This window comes from Embiotoca jacksoni, unplaced genomic scaffold (genome assembly GCF_022577435.1).
Source record: "Embiotoca jacksoni isolate LCO1_2020_lvr unplaced genomic scaffold, fEmbJac1.0.p SCAF_29, whole genome shotgun sequence".
Lineage (NCBI taxonomy): Eukaryota > Metazoa > Chordata > Actinopteri > Embiotocidae > Embiotoca > Embiotoca jacksoni.
Window position 1 is genome coordinate 5207879 of NW_027185380.1, and position 22591 is coordinate 5230469.

Consider the following 22591-nt stretch of genomic DNA (forward strand, 5'->3'; position numbering starts at 1 on the left):
AAGAATACGATCAGCTGACTTTCCTGTTTTGGTTGGGTTACGTTCGTGATTTAGCCAATCAGAAGCCTTGTGAGAGGCGACGTCTTTACGTAAGCGTCGTTACGTTTCCTCGTTACTTGGCGCGCGGGAGGTTTGGTTGGTTGGTTGTTTGTGAGAAACCAGACCGCAGCGGGGCAGGTAAGTTCTACCAGCTACTCCGAACAGAACCGTTCGGTACCAGAACACTTAGGGGTGATACTCCTCGTACCAAACCCGTCCCCCGGCTCTCCTCAGCGGAGTGGCTGTCAGCTGTTCGCGGGGAACCAGCTGGAGCTCCGCGGCTGAAGAGGGTGGACGTGGCTAATGCTAAGCTAACTACTTCAGTAAACGACAGTAAAAATGAAACGGAACATGAGTTATAAAGGTTGTGAAGATAACAGGAAGGCTTCTTCTTCGGTCTAGTCATTAACATATGTTTATAAAATACTTTACTCACTTATCTTAAACCAGTTAGCTTCCGATTCGGTACTCAAGGTCGTTGTCCGTTTATCTCTTAATGTTGTTAAAGAGTTTCAGACACTTGAGATGACTCCTGAACTCTGTCTGAAACACATTTTCTATTTTAGGAAACCTTTATTGTAATTGTAAAAATATATTTTTAAAAAGGCAATGTCACAGTTTTTTCCCCTCTGGGCCACATTAGAACCGGTAAAGGTGAAAAAAAAAAAATCGGTAAAATTATCTTTTGTCCGTTTTCACAAACAAAGTTTTCATAAATGTTTTTTTTATTTTTTAGAATCTTTAGTCTCTGTGATAATTAAAATCAGGTTTGACCTGTGTGAGTTCTGTAGTTTTGGACCTGGACCGGGTCTAATGTGGTCTAAAGGTGAAAGAAAAAGCAGTGAAATGTCCCTTTTTGAATTAAAAAAAATAAATAGAATAAAGGTTTCCTAAAATAGAAAATGTGTTTCAGACAGAGTTCAGGCTTCATCTGAAGGAGTGCTTTTCCCTTAAGTACCGAATCGGACTCAGTCTCAGACTCCCCTCAGATCGGACATGCAGTCATCACCCATAATAGGCCCCTGAGGACATGACGTCAATGACCTGTCCCAGCGTTGATAACCTCCCCTCTCTGATGTGCAGGTGTTCAGACAGACCATGGCGATGAGAAACGAGGCCCGAGTGGAGGCGGAGGAGGAGGAGGAGAACTTCGGGCCGCAGCCTCTGTGCAGGCTGGAGGTGTGAATCAGTCTTCATACAAACACTGAGTTACAACCAACCACAGACTGAATCACTGAATGGAGACGCCTCTAAACAGACTGGAGATGCGTCACTGAGATACATTTTTATTTTTATTAGGAACAGAACTGAAAACATTATCTAGTAAAACAATGTTTCCATATTAACAAGAAAGAAAAGTGGAAAAAAATAAAGTAAAATAACTTTAATGTACACTGTCTGAATAAGACATAATGCATAAAATAAACATTAAATGTGAACAGAGGAGCAGCTAAAAGAATAGATAGATCTGGGGTAGATCTGCATTCCTTCAAAATACGACTTTTACCTTCATCCACACAGAAACTGATTCCTTTCTTCCCTGTTGTTCAGAGATGAACCCAGCAGCTCTAACTGAGATGTCCCAGTCTGATTTGTGTGTTTGTGTCTCCCGGTGGGTTTCTGCTCATCTCTGGTTGTGATGTCTTCCTGTGCAGCAAAGTGGGATCAGTGCCAGTGACATCAAGAAGCTGGAGGAAGCAGGGTTTCACACCATCGAAGCGGTGGCCTACACTCCCAAAAAGGAGCTGCTCAACATCAAAGGCATCAGTGAGGCCAAAGCTGACAAAGTGCTGGTAAGAAGCAGTCGTTGTTACTCACTGTCCCACCGTCTGACCGGACTGAGGACATTTGATAGGTTTTATTTTAGGCACACATTTCTTGATGAAATATTAATACCAACATGGAATAATTCTGATTTTACACACAAGTTTGTGAATATCTGTCCTTTCTTCATCGTGAAATCATTTTCTGAACAAATCTGACCAACAGATGAAGAATCCTGCTTCATGATTGGCTGCTTGGTTTGAGGATGATGTTAGAAAGCCTCTGTGTAATTTGTCACCGTCACACTTGCTGCACCATAATGTTCTACCAAACTCACTACGACACAGGCACACCGATACATAAGCAGGTATTCACACTTAAAAGGTTTCCTCTGAGCCCATGACTAGCTGTCAGTGAACATGTCCTGTAGAGAGATGTTTTTTTTTTTTTCGATTTTAGTATTTCTTCTCTCAACTTGAAGAGGACCTGATGGTTTCCTGTACTTTCTGTCATGTATATAATGTTCTGATGTTGGATAAAACCGACCAGACTGTTACAAACCACCCAAAATATGTTGACGGTACTGGGGCTCTTATTCCTCCCGACCCGACCAGTTGGTTTGTCTGCCTCTACGAGCTCCTCTTTAACTGGTGTCTCTGTCATAATATTACTGCATTTTATCTGAACTGTGGTTTTTATTTCTGTAATTTTCCCTCCTTCTCAGACTGAAGCTGCCAAACTGGTTCCGATGGGCTTCACCACAGCGACCGAGTTCCACCAGAGGAGAGCGGAGATCATCCAGATCTCTACAGGCTCTAAGGAGCTGGACAAACTGCTGCAGGGTCGGTCTCAGAGATCTAGTTCATCCTCCAGACATTTATAATTCCATATATATAAATATAGAATTTATACACCAGAGCTGATGCTGCTGTCTCAAACATCTCTGTTCCCTCTGATGGCAGGCGGCATCGAGACGGGCTCCATCACAGAGATGTTTGGAGAGTTCCGGACGGGGAAGACCCAGCTGTGCCACACCCTCGCTGTCACCTGTCAGGTAGAGTCTGATGATGTCATAGTCTGATCCTGTGGTCACCTGTCAGGTAGAGTCTGATGATGTCATAGTCTGATCCTGTGGTCACCTGTCAGGTAGAGTCTGATGATGTCATAATCTGATCCTGTGGTCACCTGTCAGGTAGAGTCTGATGATGTCATAGTCTGATCCTGTGATCACCTGTCAGGTAGAGTCTGATGATGTAATAGTGATCCTGGAGGACCAGCGGCTCACAGCAAAGAGAACTCTAGACACACTTTAATCATCCAGTTTATTAGTGGATATAAAAGTCTGTATAATATGTGATCTTTAGTGACTTCCTGTCCTTGTGTCCACAGCTGCCCATCGACCAGGGAGGAGGAGAAGGTAAAGCCATGTACATCGACACAGAGGGAACCTTTAGACCGGAGAGACTCCTCGCCGTGGCTGAGAGGTGACTTTAACTCAGGACGTTTGTTTTCAGCATGAGGAGCTCCAGCAGATATCAGTCAGTCAATTAAAGATGGAGGATATATATATATATATATATATTTACTACAGTGGTGGATGAAAGTGTCTATATATATATATATATATATATACAGTATATATATATATATACAGTGGGGCAAAAAAGTATTTAGTCAGCCACCAATTGTGCAAGTTCTCCCACTTAAAAAGATGAGAGAGGCCTGTAATTTTCATCATAGGTATACCTAAACTATGAGAGGCAAAATGAGAAAAAAAATTCCTGAAAATCACATTGTCTGATTTTTAAAGAATATATTTGCAAATTATGGTGGAAAATAATTATTTGGTCAATAACAAAAGTTCATCTCAATACTTTGTTATATACCCTTTGTTGGCAATGACAGAGGTCAAACGTTTTCTGTAAGTCTTCACAAGCTTTTCACACACTGTTGCTGGTATTTTGGTCCATTCCTCCATGCAGATCTCCTCTAGAGCAGTGATGTTTTGGGGCTGTCGCTGGGCAACACGGACTTTCAACTCCCTCCACAGATTTTCTATGGGGTTGAGATCTGGAGACTGGCTAGGCCACTCCAGGACCTTGAAATGCTTCTTACGAAGCCACTCCTTCGTTGCCCGGGTGGTGTGTTTGGGATCATTGTCATGCTGAAAGACCTAGCCACGTTTCATCTTCAATGCCCTTGCTGATGGAAGGAGGTTTTCACTCAAAATCTCACGATACATGGCCCCATTCATTCTTTCCTTTGCACGGATCAGTCGTCCTGTTCCCCTTGCAGAAAAACAGCCACAAAGCATGATGTTTCCACCCCCATGCTTCACAGTAGGTATGGTGTTCTTTGGAACTCGGTATTCTTTCTCCTCCAAACACGACGAGTTGAGTTTTTAACCAAAAAGTTCTATTTTGGTTTCATCTGACCATATGACATTCTCCCAATCCTCTTCTGGATCATCCAAATGCTCTCCAGCAAACTTCAGACGGGCCTGGACATGTACTAGCTTAAGCAGGGGGACACGTCTGGCACTGCAGGATTTGAGTCCCTGGCGGCGTAGTGTGTTACTGATGGTAGCCTTTGTTACTTTGGTCCCAGCTCTCTGCAGGTCATTCACTAGGTCCCCCCGTGTGGTTCTGGGATTTTTGTCCACCGTTCTTGTGATCATTTTGGCACCACGGGGTGAGATCTTGCGTGGAGCCCCAGATCGAGGGAGATTATCAGTGGTCTTGGATGTCTTCCATTTTCTAATAATTGCTCCCACAGTTGATTTCTTCACACCAAGCTGCTTACCTATTGCAGATTCAGTCCTCCCAGCCTGGTGCAGGTTTACAATTTTGTTTCTGGTGTCCTTTGACAGCTCTTTGGTCTTGGCCATAGTGGAGTTTGGAGTGTGACTGTTTGAGGTTGTGGACAGGTGTCTTTTATACTGATAACAAGTTCAAACAGGTGCTATTAATACAGGAAACGAGTGGAGGACAGAGGAGCCTCTTAAAGAAGTTACAGGTCTGTGAGAGCCAGAAATCTTGCTTGTTTGTAGGTGACCAAATACTTATTTTACTGAGGAATTTACCAATTCATTCATTAAAAATCCTACAATGTGATTTCCTGGATTCTTTCCCCCCATTCTGTCTCTCATAGTTGAAGTGTACCTATGATGAAAATTACAGGTGTCTCATCTTTTTAAGTGGGAGAACTTGCACAGTTGGTGGCTGACTAAATACTTTTTTGCCCCACTGTGTGTGTGTATATATATATATATATATATATATATATATATATATATATATATATATATATATATATATATATATATGAAAGTGTCTCCTGAACACTGATGACGTTCTACCTCTGTTCTACCTGTTTTCTACCCGTGTGTTCTACCTCTGTGTTCTACCTCCTGCAGGTACGGGCTGGTGGGCAGCGATGTTCTGGACAACGTGGCTTACGCCCGCGCCTTCAACACAGACCACCAGACTCAGCTGCTGTACCAGGCCTCCGCCATGATGGCAGAGTCCAGGTCAGTCACTGACACACACACACACACAAACAAAGTCTGTCTGTCTGTTTGGAGTCAGATACGTGGACGGCTGCTGTGTTACTGTCAGCAAACTGGAGCTTCAGTCATCAGGATTATGAGGACGGTCAGGAAACTGCTGGTTCTCAGTGACTGATGTAGTCTGGACAGAGGACATGTCTTTACATGTGTCTCTGTGTGTCTCTATCCAGACAGACTCTCAGGTTCCTGATCAATCTTATCCAGACTCAAAGTGGCTTTTTAACAGCTACTTAACCTGCAGATATTTTTACTTATTTAACCTCTTTGTCTTTAATCTACTTGAATTATTTAAGCTCAACTCTAATACGGGAAAATTCTACTGCAGATGATTTCTTTGGACTGATGTTCCAATAAAAGGAAAAAATGCATAAACAATAATTGAGGAGACAAAACAAAAGTATTATCAAAGATGATATAATAATAATAATCCTAATACTACTTTAAAAGTGAACTTGTCCTTTTCCACTGTGACATCAGTGTGTTTGTGGTGTTACGTGTGAAGGTCTTCACAAATCTACATTCTGATCTCTGATCCAGTACTGTACTCCGCAGCTGACGTTCCCTCTGTCTGTTCGTGTCCCCCCGCCCCCTGTGTGTGTCAGGTACGCCCTGCTGATCGTGGACAGCGCCACAGCTCTGTACAGAACCGACTACTCCGGCAGAGGTGAGCTGTCGGCCCGGCAGGGCCACCTGGGCCGGTTCCTCCGCATGCTCCTGCGGCTGGCGGACGAGGTGGGTGGCGCAGCGTCATGGAGCCCGCCTGAGGGATGAACCCAATCTACACGCGGGTGACGTGTCTCTAACGTCGTGTCCTCACCCCTGACAGTTTGGCGTTGCCGTGGTGATATCCAACCAGGTGGTAGCACAGGTGGACGGGGCGGCCATGTTTTCTGCAGATCCCAAGAAACCCATCGGGGGCAACATCCTGGCTCACGCCTCCACTACGCGGTGTGTTTTCATTCAGCAGCTTCACACCGGAGACCGAGGCGCTTAACTATATGAACTATGTACAACTCTTTGTTGGTGTGAGCTCAGTTTCCATGGACTAAGAACTGGAAAACAATCAGTAGACTCTGATGTAATGTATGCAATGTTTACTACTCCAGGAAGTAGTCTGACCCTTAGCAACCACCTAGCAACAGAGAGGATTTCTAGTCTCCAACTGAATAAATACAGAACATGGAAACACTAAACTACTTAGCTAGCTCAGTCTGGTTGGAACAAAGATATCCATAGACCAAAAGAGACCTGATTTCACCAAATGTGTCACATTTAATAGACCTGTAACAACTACATTATATTACATATATGAAATTCTATTCTAATTATATATTCCCATTGAGGAGGAGGAGTGATATTTCTAGTAATGAGCAGGGTGTAATGTCATGATTTGTTCCAGATGTTCTGTTGAGCAATCAGATCTCTGGGGCGGAGCTACTGATTGTATGATCCCGGGTTACAGCGGGATGTCATCACCACTTTTCCACCCGTCTCTGTGTTTGCAGTCTGTACCTGAGGAAGGGCCGAGGAGAGACCAGGATCTGTAAGATCTACGACTCCCCCTGCCTGCCTGAGGCCGAGGCCATGTTCGCCATCAACGCTGACGGGGTGGGAGACGCCAAGGACTGAGGTGTGTGCGTGTGCGTGTGCGTGCGCGCGTGTGTATGGTGCAGCAGGTGTGATGACACATCGAAGCACTCTGAACTGAACTCAAGAAGAGAGAAACTAACATCAACATGTCGTCATGACAACGTTCATGATGGAGACTCCGACTTCCTTCATGAGGTCCTGACGTGATGCAGAAAGTCACGATGTCACGACATGAACTGACAATATCTTCTGATTGTTCCACGTGAATCTGAGAGTTCAAAGTGCTCCTCGATCTTCACCTGCTGGTTCCTCAGCAGAACCATTTAGTGAAACATATTTTCAGTTCCACATGTTTTTGTTGTGTTTTTTTGGGCCGTGTGAGGTGAAACACGGACTTCGGTGTCACGTCCTCTTTTTGTTTGTCTAGAAGCTTCTGTAAATACGCTTCAACTAAATTAAATTTAATAAAGTCTCACGGTCCTGGAGAAACCCGGACTGATCTCCTCGGCCTGCAACAAGACGCCAAACGGACTTATAACATCCAGATGTACAGCCACACACCTGCTCAGAGGACCAACACTCTCTGGACACCCAACAACACAACTCATCGCAAGGCATTGTGGGTAACGGAGCGCCCTTACAGGTGTGTTTGAAGACAGACACCCTCCCTGCGTTCCCAATCACATACTACTGCAGCAAACCTTACAAAGTACGTACTGTTGCATGTAGTATGTGTACAAATGGGACGTGCTACTTGCGCTTTGACCTCTTCATATCCGTTGTGATCAGTAGCGCAACATTTGAAGTAAAAAGAAAAAGGATGTAGTTTGGAACGAGTACGCTTCCTTTTAATGATTTTTCTTCTTCTGCTTCTAGATGTGACGTATTTTGTGGCATACGACCAGATGTAGTAGAACATCCTGGTACTTTACTCCTACATTTAACATACTTAGTAGTGGGACATACTAAATCTGTTTCTGGCACACTAACTAGTATGTTAGTACAGATACCGGAACACGGGTACTGTTGTGAGACGCTGATTGTACAAGTGTTCCAGTGGGACCTGTCCAGGTGACTCCTCCTACCTTGAGGAAGTTCTCCAGGGCATCTTGGAGCGTGGAGGAGGGGGGGGGTGTGGTAGAGGGCAGCCGCCGCCTTTTGCGCCAACCAGTCCAGAGAGGCTACCTGCAGACACACACACACACCTCTGACACACCTGCTGAGAGTCACATGATCAGACCTGCCTGTGAAGACTCCACCCCTCATCTCACCTCGTAGCACCACCTGCCGAGCAGGTAGAAGCACACGGGGTCGTCGTCTCGGAGGGCGATCGCTCGGTCCAGGTGCTCCGGGGGGGAAAAAAAACACATTCAGCCGCTTATAAAAATACGTTTTAATACACAGAAAGTTGACATACACCTCTGTGTGCGTGTGTGTTACCTTCAGTACGTGGCTGCTCTTCAGTTTAGCGTGCATGCTCTCATGTTTGGAGTCCAGTCCAGTGAGAACAGCAAACCTGCAGCCACAAACGGAACCAGTGACCCATGTGGACATCATGATGGAGGACAAGGTTCAGGTGGACAACGTGCAGGTGAGTGTTTACCATTTGTGACAGTCTGCGTTGAGGCCTCCCTTCTTCAGGGCAAGCTCCGCCTCCTCTTGACCTGAAACACCAGCTCACAGGTGTCCATGATCTGATCCATATTGTGAGGATTTTATGAACTTCTTTGTCTTTATTCTGATTCATTATCTTTAAAACTCTCTCTATCTGTATGTGTGTCTCTGTGTCTCTCTCTCTGTCTGTCTGTGTGTGTGTGTGTGTGTTACCTCGTTCTGCGTAGGTCTTCCTCTCCTGTTTGTCCTCCGTGGATTTGTAAATGTCGCTGTAGGCCCGAGCCAGTCGCCATAGAAACTCCCTGCTGTCGCCGTACTGCAGACGTAGTCAGGAAACAGTGTTCAGAAAGGAGACGGTGCGTAAAGTGTCCATGCTCATGTGAGTGTAGTCAGATTAATTTAACTGTGATTGACCTGTCTGCTTTAACCTCTGCTGAGCATGATGGAGTCTGAATGTGTCGTCTGGAGAACAAACTGTTTTGTTGCTAAAGAAACCATCAAGAGTTCTCTGGTTCTCTCCACACCAAAGTGTTCATGACTTCTAACTGAAGCAGCTTTTAAAGTAGAACATTAATGTAAAGATAAACTGGTGTCCATCAGAACTGCTGTCGTTGCTTCTATGGGATGAACCAACCATCAACCAGCAGTGATGTCATCGTTGGTTTGTGAACATTATGAAGCCTCCAGTTCAGATTCTGTCCGTCACCATCTTGTTAGTTCGGAGCGGTTTGGAGCAGGAAGTGACCATATTTGGATGAGCTGGGGGAGGAGCCAGCGGTGGATCTGACCGATCTGATTGGAAACCTGACGATACTATGTCCCACCCACCAACAGCTTTGACCTGACTGCACCACAGGCCTGTCAATCAAACAGACACGCCCCCCAAAATAGGTATTTTTGAATCTTCTTTTCTAATGAACGAGGGATTATTTTCAGATGGACCTCCAGAAAACTAATAAGAAGGAGTGACTTCAGCTAACAACACCGAGATAACTGATGGACACATTTTATTGACTTTGAATTTGATGAGAGAAGTTGAATGGGAGTCTATGGAGCCGGAGGCTTTTTGGAGCTGACCTCTAGTGGCACTCTCTAGTATTGCAGCTGAAGACACTTCTGCATCTGAACCATTTTTCAGACCTGAAGCTGCGAACACTTTTATATCCAGTCTGTAGGATGTACATACACGTCTTCACGGACACCTACAGTTGAACCTTATTTGTGTGGTTTTATTGAAACATCTCAGTCTGGGAAGTCTCTTTTCTCTGAATTACTGAAAATTACTTATTAAAGTTACTTTATCTACTAATGATCAACAAAAAGTTCCCAAATCCCTGAGACATCAGTTTGTCCTCTGCTGACCGAAGACGTGAGAGAGGAATCAGCAGCGACGTCATGAACTCATTTTGAATCCCCGAGAATCAATCAACCATCTGGAATCTGGAATATTTGACTTTGTTATGATATTTTGATCAGGCACTGGTGCATGTGTTTGAAGACGTGAGTGCGTGCGTTCTCTCACCTCTGCTCGGTTGTCCAGCAGCAGTTTGAAGTCTTCGGTCTTCAGCTTGGCGTCTCCTGTGTGGAGGATGTCGCTCTGAGCCAGCAGGAGAGCCAGCTCCCCACTGGGAACCTCCGTCACCAGCTGCATCATCATCATCTCCTCCTCCTCCTCCTCCTCCTGCTGCTGCTCCTCCTCCTCCTCCTCCTGAGAGTCCTCCTGGCGGAGGGTGAGGACGGTGGCACAGCTCCTGTCCTCCTCCTCCTCCTCAGACTCCTGCTCCGGCTCCCTCTCTCCCTCCTCTCTGTCTGTGTCGCGGTCGGTGTAGTCGGACTCAGCGTACGCCGTGGAGTACCTGACACACACACACACACACACACACACACACACACACACACACACGAGAAAGATCAAATGTTGAAATTGAATTGAGTTTTGTGACGTCTGCCTGCAGCCTGTCAGAGTGAAGCTCACCTGAGACAGGTTGTTCTGGAGGAGTGGACCGAACTACCTGCTGACAGGAAGAAGTCTCACCGAGTCTCACCTGTTCTGCACTGATTGAAGCTTGTAAAACTAAATATGAATTTAAAGGTCCCATTAATTCTGTCATTTTAATTTGTTTTATCATTTAAAATATTCTGTTAAAAATGATTGAATTAAAAATCCAAAGCAAAGTCTGTGCAGACAGTTGGAGGTTTCAGAGGAGGTGAACTGATGTAACTGAACGGGCTGCGTATGTTTGGTAGACAGATGTCTCTATGAAACTAATCAAGTGTCTGATTCTCTGTTTCAGTTGAACAATCACAACCTGAACGAGAAAAAGTTTGAACTGTTGGTGCAAGAGGTGAGTAAAAAAAATACAAGAACAAATCTGGTGGTTATTTATATTTGGTGAAACAACCCTTTAAATTTCTTTATAAACAAACTCTGTTATATTACAAATAGTTAATAGTTTAGCAGCTGTTCTTCAGGCATTATTACTATGAACACACTTCTTTTTGAGTTTAACTATTTATTTCTAGAAGGATGAAATAGCGGTCGTCGTGGTAACGGTCCATAGCTCTTCATAACACTACAAGGAACTGTTTAGTGAGTTTCAACACAGTGGTGATAATCAGCTGTACACAGCTCTGTTTAACCCACTGTGATTGGATCACACATTAGGACCAATAAGAGGATGTAGCTCATTAGAGCGCCAATTAAAAAGCTCCCAGTGTTGGAACTGAGCCGGATTGGAGCACCTGTTCACCTGCGCAGGTGTCAGCCACACAAACCACAGAGACACTGACACAAACAAACCAAATCTTTAGACTTCTAGAAGCAGCCATGGATGAACTGACGACAGAGCCAAGCAGAACGGTCCCTGAATATTAACATGACGTAAAATAGCCAGAATAATATAGAAGACGTGACATCAGGAACACAACAGGTGCAACAGGTGAGTGGACAGCACTCACCCTCCCTCACTGGTCTCCTCATACGTGCTGGTCACGCCCTGGCTGGCGGTGAAGTAGATGGAGCTGGAACCGGTGGAGTCGGTGCGCTCTCTGTGGACGAAGTGACGCCGCCGCCGAACACGCTGACTGTCCTCCATGCCCTTCCTGAAAGAGGAGGAGGAGGAGGAAGGTCACTATAACAACATGAGATGGGGAGGATCACTACAACAACATGAGAGGAGGAGGAAGGTCACTATGACAACACGAGAGGATGAGGAAGGCCACCGTGACATGACAGGATGAGGAAGGTCACTGACAACATGAGAGGATGAGGAAGGTCACTGTGACAACATGAGAGGATGAGGAAGGTCATTGTGACAACATGAGAGGAGGAGGAAGGTCACTGCAACAACATGAGGAGAACCAGTCTGCTCCACTGGGAGGTTTCAGACTTCTATTGTAACCAGTAAAGTAAAGACTCAGTTTAAAGTACAACTCTTATTATTTGTTATTATTTCATGCTGCTGCAGTACATCAGACTCTGTGCTGCTCACTTCACATCCTGGACGATCTGCAGCGCGATGTCCTGCAGGCCGCCCCTCAGCTCGGCCACCTCGGACCGCAGCGAGGACACGCAGGTCAGAACCTGGTCCAGTTGGTTCCGGAGCTCCAGCTGCTGCTCCGGGGACAGTCCCTCCACCGCCGCCTCCACTGCTGCCAGGGCCTGCTGCTGGGCCTCCCTCTCTGCAGGGGGGCACAGGAGGTACAAAACGTGAGTTTGAATTTGTCTGCAGTTATCATATATTATTATTATTGTTATTATTTTCTGTTCTCCTGCTGATCCAGACTGTGTTGGTGAAGGTTCAAACTGTAGCTTGACACATCTGCCTCCCTTCAGTATGCACAAATCTGTGAAAATAGTCCCAGCCTGGATGTCCGCCCACCCCTCCACTGGCAGCTTTGTGATGTGGATAACTCCGCCCCCAGGTTGAAATTATTGGTTCCTGAGGTTTGTGATGCATGAACCCCAGGTTGTCTGAATCTGTGTTTGAGACTCACTGCAGTGGAAATGTTCAGCCATGGTGTTGTTTATTTTAATATAGTTATAGTTAAATATTCGTTTCATGTAGCACATGAAATACTACTGATGGACACAAACTGTTTCTTCAACAGGTTTAGTTCACCACCCTCATCTGTCTCCTCCACACCTCACACCTCCCAAACACCTCTGCTGCCTCCCTCCCTCCCCCCTCTGCGCCCCCTGCTGAACTGCATAGAGCCCTCAATCTCAAAGGGCTCTTCCTCCATCGACACCTCGACCCCCCCACACACACCCCTCACCCCCCTCTCTGTGACGACTGGCCAGGTTAGGAGACAGCTGGAGAGAATCCACCAGCGCAAGGCTGCAGGACCTGACGGCATCAGCCCCGTGATCCTGAAGACCTGCGCCGTCCAGCTGGCGGAGGTCCTACAACACCTCTTCAACCTGAGCCTGAAGCAGGAGGAGGTCCCAGTGCTGTGGAAGACGTCCTGTCTGGTTCCTGTCCCCAAGAAGAAGACTCCATCTGCCCTCAACGACTACCGACCGGTTGCCCTCACATCTCATGTGATGAAGGTGCTGGAGAGGCTGGTCTTGGCCCACCTCAGGCCGCTGGTGAAATCTTCTCTGGACCCTCTGCAATTTGCGTACCAGCCTCATGTGGGAATGGATGACGCCATCATCTACCTGCTGCAACGAGCTCAGTCTCACCTGGATGGAACCGGTGAATCTGTGAGAATCACTTTCTTTGATTTCTCCAGTGCATTCAACACCATCCAACCACTGCTGCTGAGTGAGAAGCTGCGGGTGGTGGGGGTGGACGCGCCCACCGTCTCCTGGATCAATGACTACCTGACAGGCAGACCACAGTTTGTCCGTCTGGGCAGTGTGCTGTCTGATACGGTGGTCAGTGGTACTGGAGCTCCACAGGGGACTGTTCTGTCTCCCTTTCTGTTCACCTTGTACACAACTGACTTCCAGTACAACTCAGAGTCCTGCCATCTGCAGAAGTTCTCTGATGACTCTGCAGTGGTAGGATGTATAAGGGATGGACGGGAGGATGAGTACAGGGCAGTAGTGGAGGACTTTGTGGAGTGGGCGGGTAGAAATCACCTGCTCCTGAACGTGGCCAAGACCAGAGAGATGGTGGTCGATTTCAGGAGGAAGACGACGGCTCCACAACCGCTGAGAGTTCTGGGAGAGGAGGTGGACATGGTTGAGGAGTACAAGTACCTGGGTGTGTCCATAGACAACAGAATGAACTGGAAGACCAACATCAATGCTGTCTACAAGAAGGTGATGAGTCGACTCTTTTTCTTGAGGAAACTTCGATCCTTCAATGTGTGCAGCGAGATGTTGGAGATGTTCTACCAGTCTGTTGTGGCCAGTGCTTTGTACTTCGCTGGGGTCTGCTGGGGGAGCAGCATGGGAGCCGGTGACACCAACAGACTTAACAAACTGGTTAAGAAGGCCGGCTCCATCATCGGCTGCAAACTGGACAGCCTGGAAAAGGTGGTGGAGAGGAGGACGCTGAACAAACTATTATCCATATTGGATAATCCTGACCACCCTCTCCACCACCTGCTGCAGGGACAGCGGAGCACTTTCTCTAAAAGATTCCTCCAGCTCCGCTGTCACAAGGACAGATACAGGAGATCATTCCTGCCCACTGCAATAAGACTTTACAATAACTCACCTCTGGCAAAATACATCACAGTACAATAACACTGTTGACTGTGTTTCTTGGTTTGTTTGTATATTATATATATATATAGATATATACTGTACTGTATATATCTATATATATATGTTGACTGTTTTCTTGGTTTGTTGTATATAATATATATAGATATATAATGTACTGTATATACTGTGCATTTTATATTTATATTTTTTACTGCTATTCTATTATTATATTATTCTATTCTATTCTATTATTATTTTATTCTATTGTTTCTATTATTGTCTTATTGCTTCTGTATGTATGCTGCTGTAGCGAAAAAAAACTTCCCCTCGGGGATTAATAAAGTAAATACCTACCTACCTACCTACCTATTAACAAGGCTAAAAACTTAAATCAAGATGGCTTGTGTTACTTTAAAATCTCAAAAATATTTTTCTGTTGACATCAAGAATACAAATAAAACATCAGGAAAGATTAACTGGGCCCACGTGCAAAAAAATACGTCAACATTTTGTTAAGTTGCCATTTGGACCACACGTGCGCGCCCACGCACACACACCTGACCCACCCTCAGCGTCCAGCGTCTCCGGCAGCAGCGAGGCTCCATCCGCCCCGTCACACAGGCGGGCTGGTGGCCAGGCCTCCAGCACCAGACTCTGGGTTCTCCTCCTGCTGACCTCCCGGTAGATCATGAGGGCTATCAGACCGAGTCCGGCTGTGGCTCCGACAGCCAGCCCGATCAAACTGTTCCTACCGAGGTGTGTGTTCATGTCTGCTCCGCAGGTGTAGCACTGGTTCCGGTTGGTTCCTTCACATGACACCGGCGGGCCGCTGTGTCCAGCTGTTCCGCTTCAGAACTGCGACATGACCTGACGTAAATTAAATTATCTCCGTAGCAGAACCAGTTGGAGCCCGTCCAGCTAACCCGTTAGCCCGCTGTCACCGCTTCAGTTGCTAATAACTGATGGCTTGTAAAAATCTCTCCTCAGACGACACATTTCCGGTTCGTACCTCGGCTTCAGGTTTCAGAACCACATTCAGTGTTTACATCATATTAAAATGGGAGGATGTCAGTCTGCAGCTAAAATGCTGTTAAATTACGTAACGTGCGGAGGCTACACCTCATCGGCACCACTCATCAACGAGGCCAGCGCGTGGGTTACATCACTTCCGATTCCTGGCTGCAGACCTCCGCAGATAACAGGAAGTCACGTGACCTCATGAGCGGAAACCGGTTTTCGTGGCGTTGACTAAACATTCTGCACTGCGCATGTGCGAAATGCAAGAAATTCCATTGTTTTCCCTACTTAACTTTTAACCCTTTGTAACCAACGTTTTATAAATTAACTGTAACTAAATACAGTTTGATTTATTTTGTAATTCAATCACATAACTGACGTAAATAAACTAGTCTCCCTCCGACACTGCTTGTGCTCTATATCTGCAAAGTATTGTGAAGGAGAACCTGTGTTTTGATCTCATGCTCAAACGTCTATAAAGTAAGAATAGCATCATTTTCACCCAGAAAGTAAAGTTTAAAAAAAAAAAAAAGACATGAATATCTAAATTACAAGATAGTCATTGATATTAAACGTCATTTAATTAAACTTTTCATTTTGAGATAAGAATTGTTAAGTGTGTGGGATATTAAGTCAGGATTATTATTCAGAAATGTGTTTTTAAGTCTTAAATCTTTCCTTTTCTGACTGCACAGCAAACTATACACAGCATGTGTTCCCCTCCTTCTGGTGATGTATTCTATTTTCTGTTCTTTTAATCATGAGACATTTAAATGAGGTGAGGAAACCTGTGGGACTTGCTGGGATAACTACATCTCCCATGATGCTTGGGAGTGTCTGGGAATTCATGCTCAGCCACATTTCCTTTGTTAAACTGACCTACATACATGCAAAGAAAGAGACAACGGATGAGAAAAAAAAAATCCCTGCAGCTCAGAGTGAGTCCAACTGTCTGTGATGAAGAGCTCTGAAACACTTCAACTGGTAGATCTGTCTGATCAGGTAAACTCAGGGTGATCCGCTCAGTAACATTCAGATTCATAGTGATAAATACGCTGAAATCCACATGATCTTGGAAAGAGAGAAGACATAACATTTGGAAAAGAATGGCACCATTCAAATTATATTTACTCTCCCCCACTTTAATTGTAAACATCAGGTAAAAAAAAAGCTGAAATTCATTTATCTTTTACCTCTCAACAAAAAGCATGTTACCCATGAATATCGACCCAACAGGTTCTCCACCTCTGGTTCTGGTTCTCTCGGAGGTTACTTTCTGCTAAAAGGAAGTTTTTCCTTCCAGCTGTCGCTCATGTGTTCTTATAATGTTCCCTGAGGTGACTTCTGTTGTGACTTGGCACTATGTAAATAAAATAAATGAATAAATATGAAGTAATGTGTTCAGTTTTTGCACCACTTTTTAACAGTCCTATAATAATAATGTGCATCCTGGCTCCGCCCACCTGGTACCCACAGCTTCAGTCTGGAAACCCTGTTCACATTAAGGTTCACTCAGCCACTCTGACATCGGACGGACCAATTAGCGACCAGTGGGCGTGGCTAAGTGTGATGACGTTGCGGAAGTAGTTCCAACAATGGCGGTGTTGGAGTTTCAGCACATGAAATATAGTCGGCTCTGATTGGTTAATTGAACCCAAGGCATACTCTTCATCAGATCACTATGACTACAAACAACCCTCAACCCACCTGTTCACACAGTGACTGACGGGAGGTCAACGTTCACCGACTCATTGACTCCTGGTTAGATGGAACAAAGGCTGACAGTGATGTAGTCATGAGGTATGCAGTCTGACAGGTCCACTGTGTTCACAGAAACCAGGTGTCAGTCACCTGACCGCCCACACATTCTCCGTAGAGCCCTCAGGTGATAAATGTGCTGTAATACGTTTTTATAATTATCAGACATTGGACATTTTAAAGGTGTACTCCAAGGAAGAAGCATTTCAAACTGTTGTAAAGTCTGGATCCTACATTTCCCACAATGCCTCAGTAGTGATGGTTCTTTGTCACAGTGGAGAAGGAACAGAAACCTGAACAATATGAAGAACAAACCTTTAATCTGACTGCTGCTTCTTTCTTTGATGCTCTGATCTTTATTATTATTATTATTATTATTATTGATGTCATCAGATTGAAACTGTGATTATTAATAGGATGAAGATCTGAGAGCAACTGTTCTTCCTTTGTTCAGTCACACTTTGACTTTCCTGCTTGACAAACATTTACTGTGAAAAAAAGGGTTTTAATTTAAATATTAAATTATCGTTTATCTTATGATCACAGTCTGTGTTGTTAAAATGTGAGTTTTAGATGTCATCTCATATCAACAGATCCAGATCCTGTGGGAATAATTAAAGGATGTTTGAGGAATATGAGGCTCCTTCAGTTTGATCCGTCTGTTGGAGGTGTTCAGGGTTTGTGTGGGTGTTTTTTTATTTATTATTTTATTTATTATTGCGGTTTTTATAGGCATTCATTGCTACTTCTTGTCGTGTCTTGTTTGAATATTGTCAGTATTGTTTGTAAATGGTGGATGCCTTCTCTTCAACAAATACTAACAAATACCGGAACCAGAACCTTTAATGGACCTTTTAGTTTAGTTTTGTCCGTCTTCAGTCGTTTGGAAACGTCTGTGTCAAATAAACTTCCAGCCAATCGTCTGCTGTCTCACCCATCCCCATCCCCACCCCGAGTATAAAACACCGGGGCAGGCTGCAGTCAGCAGGGAGACCTCGGAGTCGGATGACTGGATGTAACATGGCGGAGAGCGGCGGAGCGTCGCGGTGGTCCACCTGCTGCTGTCCCGCCGCGGAGCAGTAGAGCTGCTCGGTGTGCTTTCCTCCGCGGAGTCCCGATGAACTCTTGTTCCGGTCCGCAGGAGAAGAAGTTCAGCAGAATGAGCCGAACTGCAACAGGTGGGAGAGACGGGCGGAGTGACGCCGCGTGGGTCCACAGAGACCTGAGCCCTGTGGACCCACGCGCACTGCTGGAGTCTTCCTCAGCTCCTCTTCCTCCTCTCAGCCCTAACTGCTCCTCTTGGAGGAGGAGGAAGAGGGATGTTGGACCGGCTCCTCGGCGTTCAGACTGCAGAGCTGCTCAAATTCCTGCCGGGTGTGTTTCCAATAAAAAATAATCTAATTTCCTCCCGAACCTTCCAGACGTCCCGGAGCCTGTACCGGACTGGGGCCCCTCCCCGCCGCTGCCCGACGATCACGTGCTGAGCTCCGGAGCGGTGCTGTTCCCCGGTATTATTCTCACACACACACACACACACACGCGCGCGCGCTGAGCTACACACTGTGCAGACACACACGCAGCGTCCTGTGTACTGACAGGTGTGTGTCTCGGTGTTACCTGTACAGGTGTGTTTGATCAACATGGCTGCCCTCTGATTGTGTTTCCTGCGGCGCAACAGTCCAGACTCGGTTCTGACCTCAGCCAAGGTCACGTGGTGGACTTCATCCACTACTGTCAGGCGCTGCACAGGTAGGTGTGTGTCCTGATGTTGTTTGTTGGTGTGTGTGTGTGTGTGTGTGTCTGTCTGTCTGTCTGTCTGTCTCGATGGTGTGTGTCTGTCTGTCTGGATGGTGTCTGTCTGTCCTGATGGTGTGCATGTCCCCGTGTCCTGATGGTGTGTCTTGTCTCCTCAGTAAGAAGATTCATACTCCGTCCGTCCTCTCGGTGGTTGTTGATCTGAAACATTCGTCTCTCCTGACGATCAGGTTCATCGCTGAAACGCTGCTCCTGCTGCAGGTGTGTGTCTGTTATCCTGCTGATAACGGTGAACATCCAGAGGTCCTCCTCTCCTCTCCTCTCCTCTCCTCTGTCAGGATGTTTTCTAGTTGACCTCCCAGCTCTTCGGTAACGTGTCGGCAGACAACATGTCAGAGATTATCAGCTGTTTGACCTTTTTACAGGAGTTGAAAACAAACTGTCTTCATGTTTGAGAGACAGAAAGACAGAAGGACATAACAGACCTCAGCAGGGGGTGTTACAATTACACGCTCAATACTTCACATTCCTCCGACTCAGAATGAAGACTTTCGGTAAAGACCAGGGAGAGAGAAAAGCCTCACTGAAATTGACTTTAATGACCATCATTATGTTGCATGTTTTCATCGAGAGGAGAAAGTTAACTTGTGGTCTGACATCAGTCTGCACAGCCTTAACATTTTATTTTGAAATTACACTCATTATATTATATTACAAATGAACTCTGACTGATCCACAGCAGTCGCCGTGTGACTGATCAGAGCCGAGGTGTCGGGTTTGTTGTCCGCTCCATGTATTCATAGGAAGGCAGATCTCAGCTACTCAACAACGGCTGCAGTGTTTTCCACTGACTTGGCGGAGCCACGTGTTTTTGTCTTGCTACTTCGGAGCGGTTTGGAGCAGGAAGTGACCATATTTGGACGAGCTGGGGGAGGAGCCAGCGGTGGATCTGACTGAAAACCTGAATATACTACGTCCCGCCCACCGATAGCTGTAACCTGACTGCACCACAGGCCTGTCAATCAAACAGACATGCCCCCAAAAACAGGTCTTTTTGAATCTTCTTTTCTAATGAATGAGGGATTATTTTCAGATGGACCTCCAGAAAACTAAGAAGAAGGAGTGACTTTAGCTAACAACACCAAGATAACTGATGGACACATTTTATTCACTTTGTATTTGATGAGAGAAGTTGAATGGGAGTCTATGGAGCTGGAGGCTTTTTGGAGCCGACCTCTAGTGGCACTCTGTGGTATTGCAGCTTAAGACACTTCTGCATCGGAACCATTTTTCAGACCTGGAAGCAACGACTTATATTCAGTCTGTGATCCAAATACAACTTCTTCTGATGTTGTACTGAGAGCAGACTGAACGCTACAATGACTCATTGTCACCTCTACTGGTACAAAGTGGCATTACAAGACGGGTCGGGACTAACACATAGATGTTTGTAACACATCATCATCATGATCATCATCATCATCACTGCTGTTTGTACATCCTGTGGAGAGTCTGAGTTATCTTATGGATATGTTACATATTTACCAGACATGGTGGCAGCTCACCTGGACAACAGGTATGACAAATGAAAGCGTCTTGCCGCTGCCCGTCGGGGCTGACACACAGATGTCTCTGGGCTTGTAGCCACCTCGTCCAATCAGCAGGCCCTGCGTTGCACTCTCCAAGATGGCGGGGATCACCTCCGCTTGCACTGAGGAGAAGAGGTCAAAGGTCAGTTTGGGTTTTATTATTTTAAATATTCTGTTGAATCAAAAATCAAAAGAAAATTCTGATTTGTATTAAATACGAAACAAACTGATTATTTGTGTCAGTTTCAAATGATTCCAATGAAGTGTGTGTGTATGTATGTATGTGTACATGTGTGTGTGTGTATATGCATATATGTGTGTGTGTTTGTGTGTCTTCACCTGGGAAGAGCTCCATGATTCCTTGGGTGTGTAATGTTTTCAGGATGTGAGGAGACAGCGGTGAGACATCGGCGTCGGGGACAAGGTGCCGTCTGATGTCTCTGTGAATGACATCAGGCTCAGCGAGCCACTGAGGAAGGACTCGGTTCACCTGTGGACAGATGAGCGTGAGTGGAGGGAAACACGGGCCTGCTGGTTCTTCTCTAAGAGATCAGTGCACCTTCTGGACCGGTCGGCTCTCGAAGCCTCCCAGAACTGTGAACCCGGCCGGCGCCGAGTGTGAGGTCTCTGAGCTTTGTTTTAGTGAGTCCTCCTGCTCTTTGTGTCCTCCCGTGTCCTCCGCTCCTCCTCCCCCAGGAGGTTCTGACACAGTTTCAACCGGATCGCCTGAAATCCAAACACACAGACTGGATCCTCAGAGACGTCACATCACATCTGTGTCAGCTTCACCAGGTTCAGGCTGAAAACCCAAAACAAGGAACGGAAAGGCGGCAAAACCCTTTGAGGAGCTCGGTTTCATACATGTCATGAGGTAAAGCGACAACAACCCACCGGATGGACTCTTCTTCTGTGGTCTCTCCTTTACACTCTTCTTCGTCCTCTTCGTCTCGTTGATGTCGTCGGCTGCAGGTGGTGACGTCCTCTTCCTGCGGCGCTCCTCTCGTCTCTTCTGCTCCAGATGATCTCCAGGCAGGTCTTCACTCTTCTTCTGCTTCTCTTTGGCCTTCTGCTGCAGTTTGGCCAGCAACGCCTGAGACCGGGACTCCTTGGAGACGCTCCCGTCCTCCTCCTCCTCCCCGAGGTACCTGGGACAACATGGACAAGACATGACACACGTGACAAAATCAGGAAGTCTTTTGATGGAAAAAAAAATAAAATAAAAAGGATTTGTCTCTTCCTCTTGTTTGTATTGTGGCTCCGGAAAGTCTCTTTGTCAAGCAGGCTCCGAAAAGTTTCCTTTATTTTCTGTCTCATTTGCAAGTGATTCTTTCCGTATTTAATTGACGACTCCCCTGTGGCCTTATCTTGTGACCTACAACCAACTCTGTATTACCATACGAAAGCAGATACAAAGTGAATGGGGGTGACTGTCAACTGTTTGTCAACTGTATGCAACTGTATGCTGCCCTGAGAGAAAAGAAGAAAGTGCAAAGGAGGACGGCGGAGGAGAGGACTGCTGGGGGAAACCAGGCTGGGTAGAGCCCGGCTGGGGCGAGCCCTGCTGGACACCTCTCTTTGACGGTGCATGTCGTTGCTCCTTCTTGCAAGAATAAAATGTCCGATGTGTTTGATTTTGAACCAAACCTCATGAGTAATTTTTCCAACATCTTTATTTATAAAAGTTATAGTTATTCATGTTTATGTCTGATATAAATTCAGGTTATCTGGCTCGGACCTGAAGGTTCCACTGATCTGATGCTAACTTAGCCACGTGCTAGCTGAGTTTATGAACCTACCTGTTCATTAGAAACAGAGACATGTCCGCAGCAACACCCAACGGCTCGAGGAACAATCGTATCGTCTCGAGCTGTTAGATATGAATGTCAGAAAATCTTTGCCAAAATCTTCGTAACCAGCTCCGTTTCGTTAAATTACTGTAACCAGTCAACTTTTACTGAACTACCAACATCACAACTTTCTCGTGGTTTTTTTTTTTTTTTTTTTTTTTTTTTTGGTTAATCGTGCTTGACGCGGCTTGATGACGACACTCGGGCAAAAATTGTATGTGCGTGTCACCGGTCGGGTGCGGCCACATCACCTTTATTTTATTTAAGCGCGAAAAATCTGTTTTAAAAAAACTAACTAAATCCCGCTTTGAGACACTCACATTGATATTTGTGATATCAAACATTTTAATTAATATTTATTTTCAAACGTGCAATCGCAACCTAAACT

General features: G+C 45.7%; 4 protein-coding genes across 9 annotated transcripts; 2 read left to right on the plus strand and 2 right to left on the minus strand.

The window, feature by feature from the left end:
- The first annotated feature begins 104 nt into the window (after positions 1–104).
- On the plus strand, positions 105–8058 carry LOC138205524 (DNA repair protein RAD51 homolog 1). The gene is made up of 10 exons (XM_069161542.1): positions 105–177; positions 1123–1218; positions 1695–1832; positions 2528–2645; positions 2766–2857; positions 3193–3287; positions 5219–5332; positions 5974–6103; positions 6198–6319; positions 6877–8058. The coding sequence occupies exons 2-10, from the start codon at positions 1138–1140 to the stop codon at positions 6998–7000; spliced, it is 1014 nt and encodes a 337-aa protein (XP_069017643.1). The 5' UTR covers positions 105–177; positions 1123–1137; the 3' UTR covers positions 7001–8058.
- Positions 1306–15411, minus strand: LOC138205523 (regulator of microtubule dynamics protein 3-like). Of its 3 annotated transcripts, none has more exons than XM_069161538.1 (9): positions 14795–15411; positions 12067–12256; positions 11534–11677; positions 10098–10431; positions 8789–8891; positions 8565–8625; positions 8233–8477; positions 8047–8146; positions 1306–1686 (listed from the first exon to the last, which is right to left on the minus strand). In XM_069161538.1, the coding sequence occupies exons 1-9, from the start codon at positions 15003–15005 to the stop codon at positions 1608–1610; spliced, it is 1467 nt and encodes a 488-aa protein (XP_069017639.1). In that variant the 5' UTR covers positions 15006–15411; the 3' UTR covers positions 1306–1607. The 3 variants fall into 3 exon arrangements, with proteins under 3 accessions (XP_069017639.1, XP_069017641.1, XP_069017642.1); XM_069161540.1 differs by having other exon boundaries at positions 14804–15410; XM_069161541.1 differs by lacking the exon at positions 1306–1686 and adding an exon at positions 6313–6883.
- A 2693-nt stretch (positions 15412–18104) lies between these two features.
- Positions 18105–19203, plus strand: LOC138205645 (uncharacterized). The gene is made up of 4 exons (XM_069161758.1): positions 18105–18190; positions 18434–18520; positions 18638–18761; positions 18926–19203. Exons 1-4 carry the CDS (start codon positions 18130–18132, stop codon positions 19119–19121), a joined length of 468 nt encoding a protein of 155 aa, XP_069017859.1. The 5' UTR covers positions 18105–18129; the 3' UTR covers positions 19122–19203.
- On the minus strand, positions 19081–22353 carry LOC138205644 (ATP-dependent RNA helicase DDX51-like). 4 transcript variants are annotated; one of them, XM_069161755.1, is made up of 6 exons: positions 22153–22353; positions 21248–21501; positions 20916–21082; positions 20696–20846; positions 20333–20478; positions 19081–19131 (listed from the first exon to the last, which is right to left on the minus strand). In XM_069161755.1, the coding sequence occupies exons 1-6, from the start codon at positions 22173–22175 to the stop codon at positions 19114–19116; spliced, it is 759 nt and encodes a 252-aa protein (XP_069017856.1). In that variant the 5' UTR covers positions 22176–22353; the 3' UTR covers positions 19081–19113. The 4 variants fall into 4 exon arrangements, with proteins under 4 accessions (XP_069017856.1, XP_069017854.1, XP_069017855.1 ...); XM_069161753.1 differs by having other exon boundaries at positions 19081–19182; XM_069161754.1 differs by lacking the exon at positions 19081–19131 and adding an exon at positions 19151–19210.
- Between the last annotated feature and the right edge of the window lie 238 nt (positions 22354–22591).

Excerpts from the sequence above, each read along its gene's own strand:
- LOC138205524 (XM_069161542.1), top strand. The coding sequence starts at position 1,138 with ATGGCGATGAGAAACGAGGCCCGAGTGGAGGCGGAGGAGGAGGAGGAG. Across the intron at positions 1,833-2,527 it reads CCAAAGCTGACAAAGTGCTG|ACTGAAGCTGCCAAACTGGT; the intron begins GTAAGAAGCAGT and ends CCTCCTTCTCAG. Across the intron at positions 6,320-6,876 it reads GCTCACGCCTCCACTACGCG|TCTGTACCTGAGGAAGGGCC; the intron begins GTGTGTTTTCAT and ends CTGTGTTTGCAG.
- LOC138205645 (XM_069161758.1), top strand. The coding sequence starts at position 18,130 with ATGAACTCTTGTTCCGGTCCGCAGGAGAAGAAGTTCAGCAGAATGAGC. Across the intron at positions 18,191-18,433 it reads AATGAGCCGAACTGCAACAG|ACGTCCCGGAGCCTGTACCG; the intron begins GTGGGAGAGACG and ends CGAACCTTCCAG. Across the intron at positions 18,762-18,925 it reads TACTGTCAGGCGCTGCACAG|TAAGAAGATTCATACTCCGT; the intron begins GTAGGTGTGTGT and ends TTGTCTCCTCAG.
- LOC138205523 (XM_069161538.1), bottom strand. The coding sequence starts at position 15,005 with ATGAACACACACCTCGGTAGGAACAGTTTGATCGGGCTGGCTGTCGGA. Across the intron at positions 8,626-8,788 it reads GAAGACCTACGCAGAACGAG|GTCAAGAGGAGGCGGAGCTT; the intron begins GTAACACACACA and ends CTGGTGTTTCAG. Across the intron at positions 8,478-8,564 it reads AACGCAGACTGTCACAAATG|GTTTGCTGTTCTCACTGGAC; the intron begins GTAAACACTCAC and ends TTGTGGCTGCAG.
- LOC138205644 (XM_069161753.1), bottom strand. The coding sequence starts at position 22,175 with ATGTCTCTGTTTCTAATGAACAG. Across the intron at positions 20,847-20,915 it reads AGAGCCGACCGGTCCAGAAG|GTGAACCGAGTCCTTCCTCA; the intron begins GTGCACTGATCT and ends ATCTGTCCACAG. Across the intron at positions 19,183-20,332 it reads TTGTCATACCTGTTGTCCAG|GTCAAACAGCTGATAATCTC; the intron begins GTGAGCTGCCAC and ends TCCTGTAAAAAG.